General features: G+C 34.8%; 4 protein-coding genes and 1 non-coding gene across 5 annotated transcripts in view; all 5 read left to right on the forward strand.

Annotated features, from left to right (window-relative positions):
* Positions 1 to 862: 862 nt before the first annotated feature.
* Positions 863 to 4,605, forward strand: LOC132052556 (binding partner of ACD11 1-like). Its single transcript, XM_059444149.1, has 5 exons — positions 863 to 1,021; positions 1,426 to 1,529; positions 1,728 to 1,803; positions 3,518 to 3,601; positions 3,689 to 4,605. The coding sequence occupies exons 1-5, from the start codon at positions 1,016 to 1,018 to the stop codon at positions 4,403 to 4,405; spliced, it is 987 nt and encodes a 328-aa protein (XP_059300132.1). The 5' UTR covers positions 863 to 1,015; the 3' UTR covers positions 4,406 to 4,605.
* An 831-nt stretch (positions 4,606 to 5,436) lies between these two features.
* TRNAY-GUA (transfer RNA tyrosine (anticodon GUA)) lies at positions 5,437 to 5,522 on the forward strand. The gene is given in 2 exon segments: positions 5,437 to 5,473; positions 5,487 to 5,522. It is a non-coding gene; the product is annotated as a tRNA-Tyr (tRNA).
* Positions 5,523 to 6,343: 821 nt separating this feature from the next.
* On the forward strand, positions 6,344 to 7,469 carry LOC132052558 (FAS1 domain-containing protein SELMODRAFT_448915-like). The gene has a single exon (XM_059444152.1). It carries the CDS (start codon positions 6,645 to 6,647, stop codon positions 7,425 to 7,427), a length of 783 nt encoding a protein of 260 aa, XP_059300135.1. The 5' UTR covers positions 6,344 to 6,644; the 3' UTR covers positions 7,428 to 7,469.
* A 4,165-nt stretch (positions 7,470 to 11,634) lies between these two features.
* LOC132052564 (uncharacterized) lies at positions 11,635 to 17,830 on the forward strand. Its single transcript, XM_059444159.1, has 7 exons — positions 11,635 to 11,950; positions 14,540 to 14,630; positions 15,551 to 15,666; positions 16,068 to 16,127; positions 16,210 to 16,275; positions 17,226 to 17,433; positions 17,523 to 17,830. The coding sequence occupies exons 1-6, from the start codon at positions 11,894 to 11,896 to the stop codon at positions 17,415 to 17,417; spliced, it is 582 nt and encodes a 193-aa protein (XP_059300142.1). The 5' UTR covers positions 11,635 to 11,893; the 3' UTR covers positions 17,418 to 17,433; positions 17,523 to 17,830.
* The window catches only part of LOC132052565 (late embryogenesis abundant protein At5g17165-like), a 44,833-nt gene continuing 38,054 nt past the window's right edge, over positions 12,092 to 18,870 (forward strand). Inside the window, exon 1 of the mRNA XM_059444160.1 lies at positions 12,092 to 12,099. The gene's annotated coding sequence lies outside the window, so the exon portion shown is untranslated. The remainder of the gene's footprint in view (positions 12,100 to 18,870) is intronic.

Below are 18,870 nucleotides of genomic sequence, written 5' to 3' on the forward strand. Positions count from 1 at the left end.
CTTCGGATTCGCGCCGCGTAGGGCCCATTCGGGGAAGCGCTCTCTATCAAAGATTTTTTTTTTCCATACCCGTAACTTCAACAAGGAGCATTTGATTAAGGAGGAGAGCGTCCTTCTCCATTGCACCACATCTTGTGGTGGTAAGTGTTTTCCTCTTGGAGTAGAGTAATTTAGAGAAGGTCCGCCAACCCAACTTAACCAATTAAATTACATTACATTATTAGTGTTCAAAGGATATCAATGAATTATTAAAAAGTTCATCTTCTATTATACTTGAATAGTTAAATTTAATTTTTCTTCTGGACAAGATTATTATTTGTAAATCTCAACTATTATATACATGTCGTTTATAATAATGGGGAAGAAAATAGTCAAGCGCACGCGTTTTAATTGTAAATCAAAATCGACAGGCTATGGAACCATTAACCATGCATGTGAATATTGAAAATATTGGCAATTATAACAATTGTGTTTTAAATAATCGTGGATATCCATTTATTACTTCTAACGCTTGCAATCAATCAAGTAAATTGCAAATAATTTATGCAGGCAACTAGCAAGTAGCTTTTTGAAAAGCATGCAACTTCTTTTTTCCTATAAATAAGAAGCTAAGTTATTTCATTTTGTACATCAATTTCTGAAGAAACAAAAAGTCTCTCCCTCAATTTTTTTCCCCTACATTTCTTATGTTATATATTTATCATTTTTATAACAAAATGAGAATTCCTGCCTTATAGTTAAAGCTTTTCTTGTGGCTTTTACCGAGCTTGTCCATTAAGTTGTGGGGGCGAAAGGTCAAATTAGTTTAGTTTATACGTCTCAAACACCACCGAAAGGTAAATAGCGTGTCCATTTGCCAACTTTCGCGTATAACACGTTCATTTCTAACTCGTCCATAATACTATTCATAATAAAACTTTTACACCTCTCTTCTCCATTGGTTCTTGATTTTGCTGCAATTTTGTTTTTCCGATAACCTCCAAATTATTCTTGGATTAATCGAAGGTTTGTCTCGATGTCGGTAAGTGCAAAGCTCAACAATCTCTTTTTCTTTTTCATTTTATCGTTGCATGCAAATTAGCTATTTTGTTTTTTATTTCTGACTTTATAACGATCAAAACAAAGATGTATTTAAAATAACAACACAATTCTATGAGATTCGATTTCATTTGTAAATCTGAAATAAATGGAAAGAATTCATCTAATATTCTTGTTTATATCTTTTCTGGAACTAGTATATATACGAAAGGCGCAACTTTTAATCTTATGGCAATTTATATCCAAGGTGATAAATATTGTGGCTATTTAGATTCTCCACCCTCAAGCAGAAAAAAAAAAAAAAAAAAAAAAAAAAAGGAAAAATAATTTTTTTATTAAGCCTTTTTTTGTCAAGTCTTGATGTTTTCTGGTTGTTTATGATGATAGGTTAAAACAGTGCAAGTGAGCAATGTTTCTTTGGGTGCTAAAGAGCTTGATATCAAGGAGTTCTTTTCATTCTCTGGGGATATTGAATATTTAGAGATGAAAAGGTTTGTTTTTGTTCTTCTTTTTGGTTTTTTGAGCATTTATCTTATCTTTGCATAAGATTTTATATGATCAGAAGTACTGAAGTAAGGTGAATAAACAGGGGGAAATGTGCCTATTGAAAATTTAAAAGCAGCCAATTACAATGCCAGCTGATTGATGGTTTCTATTATTCCTCACGCGTTTTTTATTGTATTGTATAGTGAGAATGAGCGATCTCAAGTTGCTTATGTCACGTTCAAGGATCCTCAGAGTGCAGAGACTGCAGTTCTTCTTTCAGTACGTAGACTTCTCGTTGATCTTGGCATTTTGTCATTTTTTTGTTAGTGTTAGTTCATAAGTTTCTATTGCGAGTCTAATTGATCTAATGCTGAAAAAGCTGTTACCTTTGTTGATCAAATACTGTTTTCGGTGAAATCAAATGTCTATTTGTATAATTTATGGTCATCGTGTCTTGAGTTTACAACAGTAATTCTATAAAAGTTGCAAATCCTTTGTGCCAGTTGATTAATTAGCAAGCATCCCTTGTCAAAAATGATGCAAGCTAGCTCCTATTCCTTTTTTCTAGATCCTTCTGTATTACCACTTTGTTTCCTCAATGTGGCGTGTTGTTTTGTGGGATGAGACAGAATGGCAAAGTTGTGCTGCTCCTGTTGCAAAGTTGTAATCATAGCTTTAAGTAGGTTGATATATCAAAAATCTTAACTCACATTGTTTGTGCTTTTGTGTTGGTTCCCAATCTTCATGTCTATTATTTGGCTGTTGCCTCATCTGTCCATGGGAGATAAATCCAGATTTTCTTTCACATTTAGGAGATTCCTAACTTTTCTAGGTTATGAAAAAAGGATACTTCTCATCAAAGGAGCTGCTGCACGAAGTTGGCAACAATTTGCTGTTTGTTTGTATTGTTTCTCTTGGTTAAATTAGACTAGTCATTATAAAGTGGAATTAACCATCAAAAAATTAGTTTCTAAAGGTGAGCAAGCTGTGCAACTGTCACAATTAAGCTTATAAGACCATTAACTGAAGGAACTGTATGAGCTAATCCTTCCATTTATTTGGATATATACTTCACACAACACTGTTGGTGGGAGTCAATAAATGGACCTTGGGCCTAACTAACTCGAAAGTTAGCTCAAAACTTAGCTCATGAAGTGAGGATTTTCCAAGTCCAAATAAGTAGACAAACAACCCATCCCTCAACCAATGTGGGCAACTTCTGTATGAGCTTCCAGTTTTCTCCTCTAAGTATTTATCCGCTCGGCTAGCATTCGTATCTGTGTTTTATCTCAATGCAGCTGACTGGGGATTTATCGTTCCCCGTAGAAGCAAAATTATGGTTTCAGTTTAGCCCAGAGCACTTTGAGGTGCTAAAAGTCTTGAAGCTCACCAGAGCCGGCAGAGAATAGTGCAAAGTAGCTGCGAAATCATACAAGCCTAGGTCCATGTGACTTGCCTGTAGCCTTCATACTTCAGCTTGATGGCCTTAATAGAAGGATCACATAGCTTCAGGGGGAAATTGCAGTTTGAAAAGTTAAGAGACTATACTGTATTTTAGCATAATGTAAAAGTTGATCAGTTTTTTGAAAGTTAGCAGTTCTCTAGTTGTAGAAGTTAGAGTTGGAAAAAAGGAAGCACACTATGGGGATACTTTTACAATTTTAGTACTTAAGTCAGAATTACTCGGATATTATTTGAATGGATGCTTGATACACTTTGTTGTCTAGAATGGAAAAGGAACAGAGAGTACGGAAACCATTCTATACTTAAAAATCAGTACCATCATTTTCTCTCCTCTTCTTTTATCCAGTTGAAGCTTTATTATAGTAGTGATACAAAGTGACTGCATTCTAGCATAAGATTTGTGGGTCGTTCACTTAGCTTACATGCTGCTTAATTACAAGAATGAGTTGTTTCCAATTCTGAATGTGTCCCTTTACTGCTCCGCTTTTGTGATTGATAAGCTTTTGATAAGCTCACTTGGTGTTTTTAGGGAGCTACAATTGTTGATCAGCCCATCTCAATAGTCCTTGCACCCGAGTACAAGCTCCCACCTACTGCTTCAGTGCCACCAACTGTAAGTATAAGTTTATGTTTTAAGCAGGCTTTCTGGCTTCATCCATCACGGAGTAGTCCTTAAAAGGTGTACCTTTTTTATCTGTAGCCAACTGGAAGCACCAACGCCCCTGTAATTGAAAAGGCAGAGGATGTGGTCAGTAGCATGTTGGCAAAGGGCTTTATTTTGGGCAAGGACGCAGTTGGCAAAGCCAAGGCATTAGACGAGAAACACAAGATCACATCTACTACCTCAGCCACAGTTGCTTCTTTAGACCAAAAATATGGCCTTAGCGAGAAAATCACTACGGGGGCAACCATCGTGAACCACAAAGTGAAAGAAATGGACCAGAAGTTCCAGGTCTCCGAAAAGTCAAAATCTGCTTTTGCAGCTGCTGAGCAGACTGTTAGCAATGCCGGATCCGCCATCATGAAGAACCGATATGCTTTGACGGGGGTAACTTGGGCTGCAGGTGCCTTTAATCGGGTCACTAGGGCTGCCGGGGAAGTTGGACAGAAGACAAAGGAAAAACTGGCTGAAGAAGAAAGAAGAACTTTTACAAGAGGTCATGCGGAAGAACAAACTGCAACTTCTACAAAAGGTAATGTGCAAGAACATGTTGCAACTTCTACAAAAGGTAATGTTCAAGAGCATGTTGCAACTTCTGCAAAAGGTCCTGTGCAAGAACTTGCAGCAACTTCTGCAAAAGGTGATGTGCAAGAACTTGCTGTAGCTTCTGCTAAAAGTGATGTGCAAGAACATGCAGAGTCCCAAACCAGAATTGAGGAACCACCTACCATTCCATCTCTCCCCCCAAAAGCTTAATCCTACATTATTTTAAAAGTAAATGCGCGATTTACGCTTGTTTGTTATTCAAATTTGAGCAACTCATTATGTATGGTTGATCTTAAATTAATGTGCTATTTATACACGGAATTTTCTGTATGTTGGTACTTAAAATGTTATTACTGGATCATCCTGAGTTCATATATCTGAGGATTAATGAACTCGGCAGTTTCAATCATTCTTGTAGTGGATTTTTTTTAAAACAAAACAAAAGGGATTTTGCAAGAGACGAAACCAACGACGATTTCTTTTATGACACCTAATGGAATTGAAGGAAACCTTAACTTAAAAAAATTACTCGAAAAAATTCGAACTATGATGAATCATCTAAACGCTACTTTCATGTTAGGGAGTATACGCTTAATGAGCAGAATGGATACAAATGATTCATATTGGCAACCCTATTGAAGATTATAATAGCCCGAAAATTACTCGATTAAGCATGTTGCCTATTGTTTTTCCTTCTATTTTGTCCTTTCGGTGGAAATATATTACTACTACATACGTTTGAGAAAAATGAATACTACTCATGTATTTGATTTAGCGACTGCGAGATTAAAGCTTAGACCTATTCGTTTTAAGTATTAAAGGATGGTACTACCTTCAAACTAAAAGTAATGGCATATTCTTGTATATCTTATTATTTAAATAAGCAAATAAAACTATACATTCATGAAAAATGAAGATGGAGAAGCAGTGATTGTTTAATAGAAATCTATCCCCCTGCAGACTATAGGAACTTACATCAATGTAATTAGTAGAAGGTCAAACATAAATAGTACCATCAGAAATTCGATGTTTAATTCTTAATAATAAAACAGATTAGACAGAAATTGTGTAATAGCGCAAAGAAACGTAGGATTTATTACTTATCATGAATTGTCAAAATATTCTATAGCCTTTATGTTTTTTTTTTTTTTTTCTTCTTTTTCGAAATGTAAAAATGCTGGTGTGAGGTGCGAACAGGCCAGTAAAATGTTAATTAAAGTGGGGGCAGACCTCCAACAAATCCGACCTTAGCTCAGTTGGTAGAGCGGAGGACTGTAGTTTGTATGCTGAAATCCTTAGGTCGCTGGTTCGAATCCGGCAGGTCGGATACGCTATTTTTGTTTTCTTTTTTCAATTCCACCCAAAAATGGAAAAAAATGGAGAAAGAGGTTCTATGCTGCGCTGGAAAACCAGCTAATTAGAAAAGAATTCAAGTTATATTTTCACCATGTAAGTTGTAACTATTTTACACCATTAATGTCATCTGTTATTTACCATTTATACAACTAACTTATTTACATTACCTTCAAGTGACTTGATCGTGTAAAATTTCTTATATTGTCTTAGAAATTAAAACACGATGGAGGAAAGAGAACAGCACCCAAGTGGAGGCTACTCAAAATTTATATTTTAAGGAGCAGTAGGAGCCTAATTAGTCACTTTTTGCTCAGGTGAGGGACGCTACGTTGGCAGGATCCCTCTTCAGACATAAAACTGATTTACTGGCTCAACTAGGACATTCGTTCTCTTTGGAGATGTGCTATATTAAGATGTTCACCATGAAGTTTTCAACTTCATTGCCGACTAGGCCACTGCCTACAACATGTACCCGTCCCGAGACATTATGACTCGTGTTTATTTACGAGAATTGCAGTCTAATGGTTGCAACTTTTACCTTATATCGCTTCTTTTTTTTTCTGTCAAAATTAGTTGTGCAGTGGCAAAGAGAACTAGGCAATTGAATTTTAGCCTGTATATTATATATATCCAAGATGGATACATATAGGAGACATATTGGTTTACCTCCATATACAGTAAACAATAAATACACAGGCGTATCCTCAAGATTGCATGGTCTGAACCTTATTACATGCCTCTATGTGTATATGAATAATGACAGTGCGATAGTTGCTATATGTACTTAAAGAACTTTTCCATTTTACCTCATCTTAGGCAAACTAAGATTACAAAATATTGATCTAATCATTGGTCGCACTATTAGCATTTCAAGAAAATAAAACATTAATTTTCATAAAAACTGAAACTAAAACGTAAAATTACAACACTCTTTGTGCTAGAGAAACGAATATATAGAGCAATCTCTTAGCAGAGTTTACCTACCATTCATGCAGTAGGTATGAAGCTCAGTTGTTGGAGCAGCAAGATTGCATGTTTAAGCTAACTTTCAATTAACAAAGTGCATTATTACCCATGATAATAAGATCATCAAATGCTCTTCAAAGAACATAAGTCTAGCAGGTCACTGACAAAGGAAAAAACAGACATGGCCAGAATTCATATGTTCTTGACTTTCCTTCTAATGTTGCTGATTTCATCTGTCTCTACTGCCACAAACAGTAGCCAAGACATCCTCCAAGCCATTGAGGAGATGAGGAAAGCCAACTATTTCACCTTTGTAATGCTGATTAACATGGCCCCTGCAGACCTTATTCAAGGAAACATCACTTTCTTGATGCCAAGAGACAGGACACTGTCCCAAACCTTAATCCAAGAAAATGACGTGGCAGATTTCTTGCTCCGGCATTCCATACCTTCACCGTTGCTTTTCGACCACCTCGAACACTTCCCAACAGGTTCCATGATACCAACTTCCAAACCTGACCTTGTCCTCAGAGTCACCAATTCTGGAAACATGCGTTTCTTTCTCAACAATGCCAGAGTCATTAGTCCAAATATCTGTACCAAAACTGCTTCCATCAGATGCCATGGCATTGATCAAGTCCTGGAAGACAACACTTTGGCATCTGATCATAATGCCAGTCTTCCTGTGCCTCCACCTAGTCATAACGTTACGAGTCCGCCTCTTGGGCTGTCTGCATCACCTCCTGTAATCTCACCACCATCAGCAGCACAGCCAATAAGTAGCAGCATTAATCCAATTCCATCATTGTCTCCATCACTGAAATCTGCTGCTCAATCTGCAGTAGCTTTAAGACAAACTGGAATAACTGGGCTTATTTGGTTGCTGATGGTTGTGAAGTTATCTCTTTAATCGAAACTTAGGCTTCAAGTTGAATCAAAGCAAGAGAGCAAGCTTGTATATGGAGGCCAAACGGATATAGTGATATGCTACTAAATTTATATTGCCTACTTCTAGTCTATTAAGATTTGTTGTTTGTTTTGCCACTTTCTTTAGATGCTCCATAGGTTATCTTCTCTCAGATATCAGGTTTGAGGCCTTAATGTAAAAAAATTCCACAACATTTTTTTACTAAAAGGGTTTGAAGTATTGAACACTGCATCAATTTGTTGGTTTGAATTTGATAAACTGTGGAATGATTTGAAGTTACTGGTTGCAAAAGAAATGATCTTTATGGCCCAAAATATAACACTACTACTACTAGTAGAGTAGTAGTTAACTGAATAATGCATCCTCTTTTAGTATGGTAAATTCGGAGAAAGTTAAGTTAGGAATGAGGGTCTCTTCACGCTGAGCAAGGGATAAATGCAACAAATTGTTGGAGACTGGAGCAAACTCCTTATTATGTGACCATCAACTATTGTATTTGCAAGATTGTAGCATGACAAAGAAAAACTGACTTGGAATTGGAAAAGCGTGTGGCTAAGGCTGGAAATACCGAGTTTAAGTGGAATGAAGTTTGTAAACTAATATCACTAGCAACTTGCATTTTGTGCTGATGGAGAAATTAATATTCCTCAATAAGACTTTCTTGGTTTAGGGCGTTCCTTCTCACAGTGTGGGCATTTAACTTTTATCTGCCAAAGGAAAGGAAAAGATTACTTCCAAATTAATAAATTAAACTAAACGAAAACAAAATAAAACAGTATGTCAAACGACCTTCAACATCACTTGAAAATAGGAAAGAAAGATTTGGTAAAGTTAAAGAAACTAGCAAACCAACCATTACATCAATAAAACATGTACAAGCTTTGAATATTTTTCTTAAGATCAAACATCACTCACCTAGATTATTTTTTTTTTTTTTTTTTTTTTTTTGCACTCTCAAGCTCTTCAACAGTAAGAAATCAGCATAAAAACTGATTAATCTCTCACCAACAAAAACCAAATTATTTTGATTAGTTCAAAGTAAAAGGACACAAACTTGCTAAATCGAGATTTATGCAGTGAAAAGCTATGGAAACAGCTATTGAACATAATGAAATTACGATTCCGATAACCAAGACCCCAGAAAATAATAGTTAAGACATTATTGAGATTATTATGCAAATTAAATCTATTTTGCTTGATCAGCATTTGACAAATAATTGAAACAATTAATGATTTACAGGTTAGAGTTTCTTAAATTCCAAGGAGTACGATATGGTTAGAAAATAGAGGGAAAAAAAATATCATGGCATTCATGAGAAATATCGCTTATCTGAATCTGCAAATTAAGGAAAGCGTTGACAATACATCCAAAACGAGAGAGAGGAAAAAAAAAAAAAAAAAACACATATGCACCAAAGTAAGTACATCCGCTGAATCACTCCAAAAAGAAGTTGTACTATTCACAGGAAGGTCATTTCCATTAACATTTCTGTTTGGCCAAACTTGAGAAATGAGATATGAGTTTTCAGCAAGCTGACATGCAGCAATAAAGCAGTTGCCGATACTTGATAGAGGAGCCCTAAAGGTTAGGCTTTGGTCACTAGTTATAGTTATGTTTGACTAATTCAGATGGAAAATGATATAAATAAATCCACTTTTATGACAGGAAAACACGCAACAATCCTGCTCTCAACCTTGATAGATAGAACTTTATTGATCAATTCCATTGGAGTTCTTGCTTGTTACCTGACCATAGATGGGGTCGGTTTTACGCCCTTAATTGATAAATTCGTCGTTTTAGGTAGTAAGGTATGCTGGAACCTGAGAACGAAGGGATCCGCAAAAGGGCTCGTTCTTCATAGCAAAATATTGTTGTGTCACCTCATATCTAGGGAATGGATGCATATATTAATGGAAGTCAAAGATAAAATACAAGAGTGTATTAATTCAAAAACTGATAAGAGAACATTCCTTCTGGGAAAGTATATCTTTTTTTTCTTTTCATAAAATAATAAACTTCATTAAAGAAAGGGCAAACGCTTGCCAGTATATCAAAAAGTAAAAAGCTTTACAAGAAGACATGGTTTCCTACAAATAACACCCAATCAACTATACATGTCGAAATCCTATGAGTGCACCAAAAAGTAATAACGGAAAATAGGCTATTCCTTAAGTGTACAAAGTCTTTCTCTACTCCCTCAAAAGCTCTTCTATTCCTCTCTCGCCATATGTTATCTTAACAGATGCGATTCGTAGTAACTCTATTCGCATAAGGTTCTTGTCAGAGAATTTATTCATAATAAGGGAATTGAGAGGCATATTAACCCAGAACATACTTCAGGAAATTCTAAAATAGACTTAACTGTTGAGCCCCACTTCATTTCTACCTGATCCAAGCCCTGGCACAGCCCACACGGTCCATTCAGCCAGCCAAAGTTCCCTCTCATCTATTCGAGTAAATATCTGAAAAGATCACTTAATTATGACGAATTATGTTGCAAAGTCATTTAACTTTATTTTGTATCAAGAAAAAACATTCAACTAATGTTTTTTTTCCTTATAAAATCACTCAACCAAATTTGTCATAAAAAATTATATTTATTTTTCAGAAATCATGTATAAGCGGATGATTCCAATTTGTACCCAACTTTGTTTTATTAACTTGTTGGATTTGGTTCTAAGAGGGTCGATTGATATTCTGTTTTTTTTTTTTTTTTTTTTTTTTTTTTTTTACCTTCTTCTAATGGATAATCTATTTGCAAAAATAATTCTGGTCCCATTGCTTCCCAACAAATTCTATGTAAACGTAGTTACAATATATACTTTCCAGTAATTTTTTTGTACTACCATCCTGTGATCGGCAATTTTGTTATGGCTTCCTTTTTAAAATGCCTAAGGTGTTCGAGAACAATTTAAGTGATAAGTTTAACCAAAAAAATAATAATTTAAGTGATAAGTACTCGAGAAATTGTGTCAGTCGAACTCAGTTCACCTGTATTGTCAATTTGTCACATTGAGAAAAAAAATAGGAGATATGGGGTGTAAATAAACAATTCCTTTTCTTGACGTCCTTAGACTCATATTTCAATATGAATGGATCAAACTAACAACAGCTAACCTCTCTGTATCAATCTATCTGGTAGTATAATTTAAATTGGCACGGAATTACAAATGAATTGATTTATTTTTTTAAAGTTGCGGTCTTAAAATATCGTAACATTTGTGGTAATATTTTTTTAAAGAAAACTTGTGACATTAACTAAGACATAAGATGTATGTGACTATAATAATTTCTTTTTAAGGATAAAATGAGAAGTTATAAAACTAATCATTTCAAATTGGAAAATGTGTCATATTTTTTAAACTAAGTTACTAAGGAAATGAAACGGAGAGGAGTACTTAACAATTGATAATTGAATATTATTTTTTAGTGAGGAAATTGATCTTTAAATTTCTAATTGACTCTGGTAATAGTAATAAGAAATAAATATATCCCAATCATATGACTATGCATTTGTAGCACTATTTCCTTGAGGAAAATAATCGTTTACCATCTCAAAATGGATGGAGACACAAAAAAATGAAAGAGAGATTAAGAAATGAATTGGTCCAAGAAGTTATACAATATTTGCAATGGGATCTAGAAATAGGCTCGGTTGGTTATTACCGAACTTTCATCTTGAGGGTTCGAATCCCATATCAGTAATCCCCTTCCCCATTTCACCTTCCCCTACCTAATAATGTAATAAAAAAAACACAATATTTGCAACTTTCAAGTGTTCCATTTCGGGTGTTAAAAGATGAAATAGACTAAAAGAAAGAATTGATCCAAAAGAATTTCCGGTATTTGCAACTTCCAAGTATTCCATTTCCAGGGCTAAAAACAATAGAATAAGGAATATACAACAAAAATATACCCGGTATATTTTTATAAGTGGGATATTTGGACCGTAGAGTGTATGCTAACTTATCCCTATTTTGAGAGATAGAAAGACTGCTTCCGATAGATCCATAAGTCATGACATAATACTATTGAAAGCATAACAAAGCATTACATAAAAAAGAAACAATAACCACAATAACTAATAAAAAATAATTCAAGTACTAGAGACAGCATATAATAACATAAGGTGAAAGGCAAATATTAATCAACGAATATGACCTTCTTTTTTCAATTAAAAAAAAAAAAAAAAAAAAAAAAAGAAAGAAGAAGAGAAAAAACAGAAAAGAAGCTCAGAAAAGTTGCAGAAACAAAGGAAAAACAACGCTACCTTCTCTCTTTCATTTTTTTCTGCATTTCTTTTGTTTCTCAAATTGATCATCAAATAACTTTAAAGTTTCTCAGATCACCAAATTACAGTTTCTCTAACTTGGATCTTTTACATATCACTCTCCAATTTCATCTGATTCACTTTTGAAGAAGAAAAAAAAAAAAGAGAAAAGGTGTAATGGGACAAGCCTTTCGCAAGCTATTTGATACCTTTTTTGGAAACTCTGAGATGAGGGTATGCCCAAACACACCCTTAGCCCCCCCCCCCCCCCCCCACCTTTTTTTTTTTTTTTGTCTTTCTATTTTTGTATGTTCATTTCTTGATTTGGAAATGATCACTTATGATTTTGCAAATTTGAGTTTGTGGGGTTTCTTCTTAGCTCATTGTAGATAATGGTTTTCACATACTTTCCAATTTCACTTCTCTTGGTTCAGTGGATATCTACTTAATTTACAGTATGTTTTTATACATTTAAGAAAGATGTAATTTTTAAGTGACCCTGACTTTAAATAGGGTCGAGATAAGAGGCAATAAGTTTAGTTATTTTGGGCTTTCCTGTTAAGATAATGGACTGTTACCTTAATAAGAATCTTGTCTCCTTTTCATAGTCTTACCTTAATTAAGATTATTGTTTAGGTTAGGAATTTAGGGGTAGGAGTTATAAATAGTTGTAAAGGTTTCTTTTTTTTTTTTTTTTTTTTTTCGGTTGGTACATTATAAAGGTTTCTTATGATTATTGATCTGAAAATCCTCCAGTGTTTTGCCAATTTGAGTTTCTTGGGCTTCTTCTTATCTCATTGAAGATAATGGGTTTCAGATATTTTCCAATTTCACTTCTCTTGGTTCGGGGGTTAGAGGAAGTGAATATCTACTTGATAAAAATGTAAACTTTAAGTGACCCTCCTTTTGATTTGGTCGAGTTAAGAAGCAGTAAGTTTAGCTATTTTGGGTTTTCCTATTTTAGCTATTGGACTAGTTACCTTAATTAAGAATCTTGTCTACTTTTAGTAGTCTTACCTTAATTAAGATTCTTGTTTGGGTAAGGAATTTAGGGCTGGAAGTTATCAATTGTAAAGGTTTCTGTTTTTTTTCTTCTCTTTGATACATTGTAAAGGTTTCTTATGATTATTGATCTGAATATCATCCATTATTTTGTGATCTTCTGTTCCCGAGGTTTGAGGACGAGTTCCTCCATCCCCTTACTATTTAATAGCTTCCACTCCGTCATTTTACCTTTTCTTTTTTGGTCATTCTTGAATGGATGCTGGTGCTTGATGTATTACATCTTAAGTATAACACACTGGCTATATATTCTGTGGAAATTGAGTGATGTGAGTATAAACATGTGTGAGGTTGTTGAGGAAAGAATGTGATATGCAGGGTTGAATTTAACTCTAGAACTTCTTCATGCAGCTTGTGGCAAAAATGTAAAAATATTTGTCCTGGGTTTTTCAAAGTTAGTTGCATAATGTGATTTTACTCAACAGAGCAGGATTAGCTTCACTGTATTTTATAGACTTCTTGGAACTGGCTATCATTTTTAGAGTACACCAACCTAGGAATCTGTTCGTTGTATGTGAGTTGGAGAACTTGCGGTTGATTTCTTTATGTATTGATAATCCAACAATTGAGGGTTAAAGTTTCCATTGAAGGAGCACACTGAGTAAAAAGTACATATAGAGAATAAAATTAAATAAAGGTCCCTTAACAGAAGTTGTCTGTTGGAAACAGATATGGGTGTCCTCATAACAAATGGCAATTCTGATCCTTTTATTTTGGTCAATTTCCATTTATCAAGATCAGTGGTCACTCTTTCCTTCATTAGCACATTACTGTTTTCTTCCTTTTGGCGCACGCCTGTTTGTGGTAGTTCTTGTGCATAAGTGCAGTTTCTAAAGTTGCTTCCTTTACGACTTCAATTAATGGCAGTGCTGTAACTTGGTCTTGTAATTCACTTGGTTGATCTATATTGTTTGTTTTCTCCCAGTACTAAATTGATTTCATCAAACTAGAAAACAATATATACTGAAGCTATTTCAGGAAGAACGGGTCAAAATAAGCTAAAAGTACCCATTCATTTCCTATGTAGGTGGGATAAAAATTAAAAAGTAAAGCCCAGTTCCCTTCAATGCCATTCCTTTCCTCTAGGATTCCATTTTCCACGTAGTGCCGAATGCACCTCCCACTTCAGCGAAGCACTGCTAAAGCAGGCGGAGTAAACTTGCAAATCGCCTAAAATGGCCATCTTTAGATCAGTAGCGACTTTCAATGTGTCAGAGATCATCTCATCTTTGCCATCTTCCTTATTATTATTATTATTATTATTATTATTATTATTATTATTATTATTATTATTATTATTATTATTATCTTTTCAAATAGGTAATCATCATAAATTTGTATGAAGTAGTACTATCTCACGTAAATGCTTTTGCCTTAGGTTATTTTCTTGAAACTGAAAAACAAAAAACAAAAAAAAAACCCATTAATGCAGTGCCCTCATTGCTGGCAGCATGGGGAGGGACTTGGGGAAGGGAATGGGAGAGTTTCTTGGAGGAAAAACCAAATTGCTTTCTGCAATGACTTTTTGCGTCCCCTATAATGAAAATGATTTACTACAAATGGTTGGATTGTTGTAGCTGGTTTACGTATGAAATGATGCTTATTTCTTATCATCCATCCGTCAGCTTTCATAGGCCATTGCCTTATGTTCACTACACGTCTTTTGTCTCTAATTAATTTCTTAGCTGATTATTCTTCTTGTATGTGTAATTAATTATCTTTTACCTATCTGCCGTGTCTTCTATGATTTGCTTGGCATAGGTTGTGATGCTGGGGCTTGATGCTGCTGGGAAAACCACTATATTGTACAAGCTGCATATAGGAGAAGTTCTATCCACAGTTCCTACTATTGGTATGCTATTGCTATAAATTCTCGCTCGCAGTGGTGTGGCACTTTGAAAATGTTTTATTGGAGCTTCAGTTCTGAATCTGCTTGCATTGATATTGTTCTCGACTTGACAACTTTTAAAAAAAAAAAAAAAAAATTACTTTTTGGTTGATGAATTTGAAGTTTCAACTAACTGCAATATGACCTATCAATGTACTTATCACCAAAAAAAGACCTACGAATGTCATAGGCAAAACTTAACAACAACAACAAAAAAAAAAAAAACGCCAAGATCTATAAAATATGGTAATTTTGTGACTTGTGAGCATCCTACATAGCTAATATTGTTTTTCCATCTTTAATCTGAATATAGATCAGAATATCACTCAATTGTATTTGTGCTTTACTTATTAAATAAATAATGGATAGGTTGTAAATGAATTATGAGAGAAAATGGAAATAGGGCATTACCTAGGATAAGGTTGATGTAATTGGATGCATGGTAAGATTTCCTGAGTATTGTTGATTCTGCACTGCTCTAATACATATCACACAGTGGATCTTTATTACCAGAAAAATCACATGTACAGCTTTTTGTTTGAGAAGTATCCTCAGTTCATTGAAAAGATTGCGTCAACACTTGTTACAAAGAAAGTACTTTGATAGGCCATGCCAGAGTTAGTTAAATACTTAATCAACCAAATCATTTTTTATCTTTTCTAATTCTCTGACTGAAAATAAATCCTTCTTTTTCTTCCTAATTTTGAGGCCATCACATAAGATCACATTATAGTGGTTGCAAAAGGCACAAATTTGGATCTCAAATCTTGCAATGGAAATTCCTTCCTGTTCGGAATGTCGCAAAGTTTTACAGAAATGAGTAGTTGAACACCTAAGTGAATGCCTGTATATGTAATAGCTGATTGTATATGCATGGCATACAGGTTTCAATGTAGAAAAAGTACAGTACAAGAATGTGGTTTTCACTGTGTGGGACGTTGGTGGACAAGAGAAATTAAGGCCACTCTGGAGGCATTATTTCAATAACACAGATGGACTGGTAACTATATATTTAAATTAGATTGTATCTGTGTCGACTACTTCGCATCTGCTGTTGATTTTAATTTTTGTATCATTAGATGCCATAGGGAAAGATGAATATTCCCTCTTTACTTGTAAAGAAAAAGGTGAATTTTCCGCCCTCTTTTTTCTCCATAGATGGTATTACCTAAAAGCCGAATAGTAAGCTTAATTCCTGAAGGTTGATAAGATATTTTAAATGAGAAAATGTGTGAATGTGATATAGCATATGAAACCATCATTACTGAATGCATAAGTCAACTTCCATAAAAGCCAAATCTACATTTTCCCTTTTATGTGAACTGCCTTTAACTGCTTGCGCATCCTGTCTCTGTAAAATGGTTAAGTATTTCTGTTTACTAAGTGCTTTATTGTATACAGATTTATGTAGTTGACTCTTTGGATAGAGAGAGAATCGGAAAGGCAAAGCAAGAGTTTCAGGTTCTGCTTTTGAACTTTTATCTCTTTGTTTCAGGTACAATGTTCACTTACCTACTGAAATCTCATTCTTAATGTGTTTCAGGCTATCATCAGAGATCCATTTATGCTTAATGCTGTCATCTTGGTTTTTGCTAACAAGCAGGACATGGTAAGTTTGTGATATCAGTGGGTTTGTGCATCAACAAAATACAATTAGTTTCTTGATATCTATTTTTCTCTCTTTGTGTACTGTTGGAGGATAAAATCATAAGTGAACGCTGCTAAATAAATCCAAGACAACAGGAACAACTCCTTTTTCCTTATTTTTTTTCCTTTCCACCAAAACCTTCCAAAAGTAGACCGTCATAATAATTGAATTGTTTGGGACACTTAAAGGCAGACAAGTCAGATATTCAGATTCCATATTTTAGGATGATGGTATGATAGATAAAAACGTAACACATGGAATTAGAATAGGATGACTGAGGGATGAATGCTGCAACAGTGATGCAATCAGTGGATCCCACATAAAGTGAAATGTCAGTTCTATGAAATGGTTGCGAGACCAACAACTTTTTATGGGAGTGAAAGTTCGGCCACGAAGGTCTAACATATTCATAAATTAAGTCTAGTAGGAATGAAGGTTTAATTATTGTCAGGAGTGTTTTTAGCAGGGGCGGAGCCAGCCCATCGGATGTGGGTTCGGCCGAACCCAGTAGCTTTTATCCGAACCATGTATTTGTATTAAATTTTTTGTCAAATATGTACAAATTATTAATTAAGAACCCAGTAACTTTAAAGAATTAGAACCCCGAACCCACAAGCTTCGAATCCTGGCTCCGCCTCTGGTTTTTAGTATGGTTTGAGACTTGTAAAGATATAAGTGTGGGATTTAGAGGGAAAAAAAAAAAAAACCGGTCATTGTTGCCAGAAGTCCTTTTTTGGCTGGGTGGATATAAAAAGAAGCAGACAGACACACACACGCATACTTAGAACTTAATATAACGTAAAAGAAGCAAATCAAATGTCCCCTCTACCCCTTTTCCATTTTCTCCTCTCGTGTTTGGTAGATATTTATCATCTTGAACCTTTTTGTTTTTTCCCCTAATTTTGGACCAGAAAGGAGCAATGACTCCAATGGAAGTGTGTGAAGGCCTTGGTCTTTATGATCTTAAAAACCGAAAATGGCATATACAAGGCGCATGTGCTCTTAAAGGGGATGGCCTATATGAGGGACTGGACTGGTTATCGAGCACTCTGAAAGAGCTCAAGGCCGCTGGGTACTCTTCAGTGGGCACTTCAGCCTTCTGATTGATCAGGTCTAGAACTTAGCCTTTACGTCTTCAAGATTGTTGCAGTCATCCGTAACCTGTTGATCTGACTTTCATTTGCTTTTGCTGGCTTACTAAGAACAACCTATTTTGAGGGACAAAGCTCAATGCCCTGCCATCTGTAAATTGGAACACCTGAACTCTCATCGAACATTTTTACTTGTTCTTTCGGGTCTGTGCTTTTGTGCAGTGGAATACAATAGGCACTTGATTCCTGGCCTAGGGCGAGGCTTGAATTTTTGATTCTGTTGTACTCATATGGGCCTTGCAATTGGTCTTCCACGTACACTACAATTGTGTCTGTTGATACCTACTGTAGTATTTTAAGTATGTATACTTCCACATGAAATAGTTGATTGTTGATCTCCCTAACAAGCATGCCAAATCGATCCACCCTGCTCCGTGAAATGTTTGTCCCTATAGATGGATCTTATCATTCCTGTTTTTGCCTCTAAGCATGTGTGCTTGTGGAACAGTTTATATACAAGGAAACATATGGTATCAAGTGAGACAATGTCTTTCTACTTCTATGAAAAGAGTCCTTTTTCCCCTCCACTAAACCTTTTAGGTTAAGGTTTATGATCCCATTATGCTTTCATAGAAGACTCCATATATACTGAAATCGGCAGTTCTCAATTGCATTGCTTTGTTCGTATATGGAATATGGTTTTATCATTGAAATGATGTTTCTGGCAATATTATTGAAAGGATCACTTGAAGGGTGTTTAAATCTTGATGCAAGGTGAAACACTTTAGAGAAGGTGTCAAAACGTTAATGTTTCAGTGTTATGGGGGACACAGTCTTAAAGAGGAGAACACAAAATGTAACCTATGAAGTCGTTTGTTGTTCATGTATTTCTCATGTACATACACTTAAAGAAGGGCAACACAAACAAGAAGTGCAACTGTCAAAATATATTTATTGTAAACTTTACATTTTACAAGAAACTTAAAATGATTTTTGACTTATTTGATATGGTTCTTTAGTATTTCGAGGAATTGTTTATAGGATTGAGAGGCTGTTAACATGTGGACATCTTTTTCCTTAGCAATGTAAATAATATTTGATTTCTGCCGAGCAATACTAGATAATCTGTCAAAAGTTATATTAAAAGGGAAGGCAGCCAAAAGATTGCAAGAGGCTGAAGTTTCAAAATAATTTTGTTGGATCAATTATCATAAGTAATTTAGTTTCAAAGATATTTTGCTGGTTATGATATTTTTCTGTTAAGGGGGTGAAGTTATTTATTCTTTATCACCTCCTTCACACTAGTTTCAAAGTAATTTTGCTGGTTAAGATCAATTATCATTAATAATTAGTTTCAAAGATATTTTACTGGTTATGATATTTTTCTGTTAGAGGGTGAAGTTATTTATTCTTTATCACCTCCTTCACACTAGTTTCAAAGATAAATTTTTGCTGGTTATGATCA

This window comes from Lycium ferocissimum, chromosome 4, assembly GCF_029784015.1.
Source record: "Lycium ferocissimum isolate CSIRO_LF1 chromosome 4, AGI_CSIRO_Lferr_CH_V1, whole genome shotgun sequence".
NCBI lineage: Eukaryota > Viridiplantae > Streptophyta > Magnoliopsida > Solanales > Solanaceae > Lycium > Lycium ferocissimum.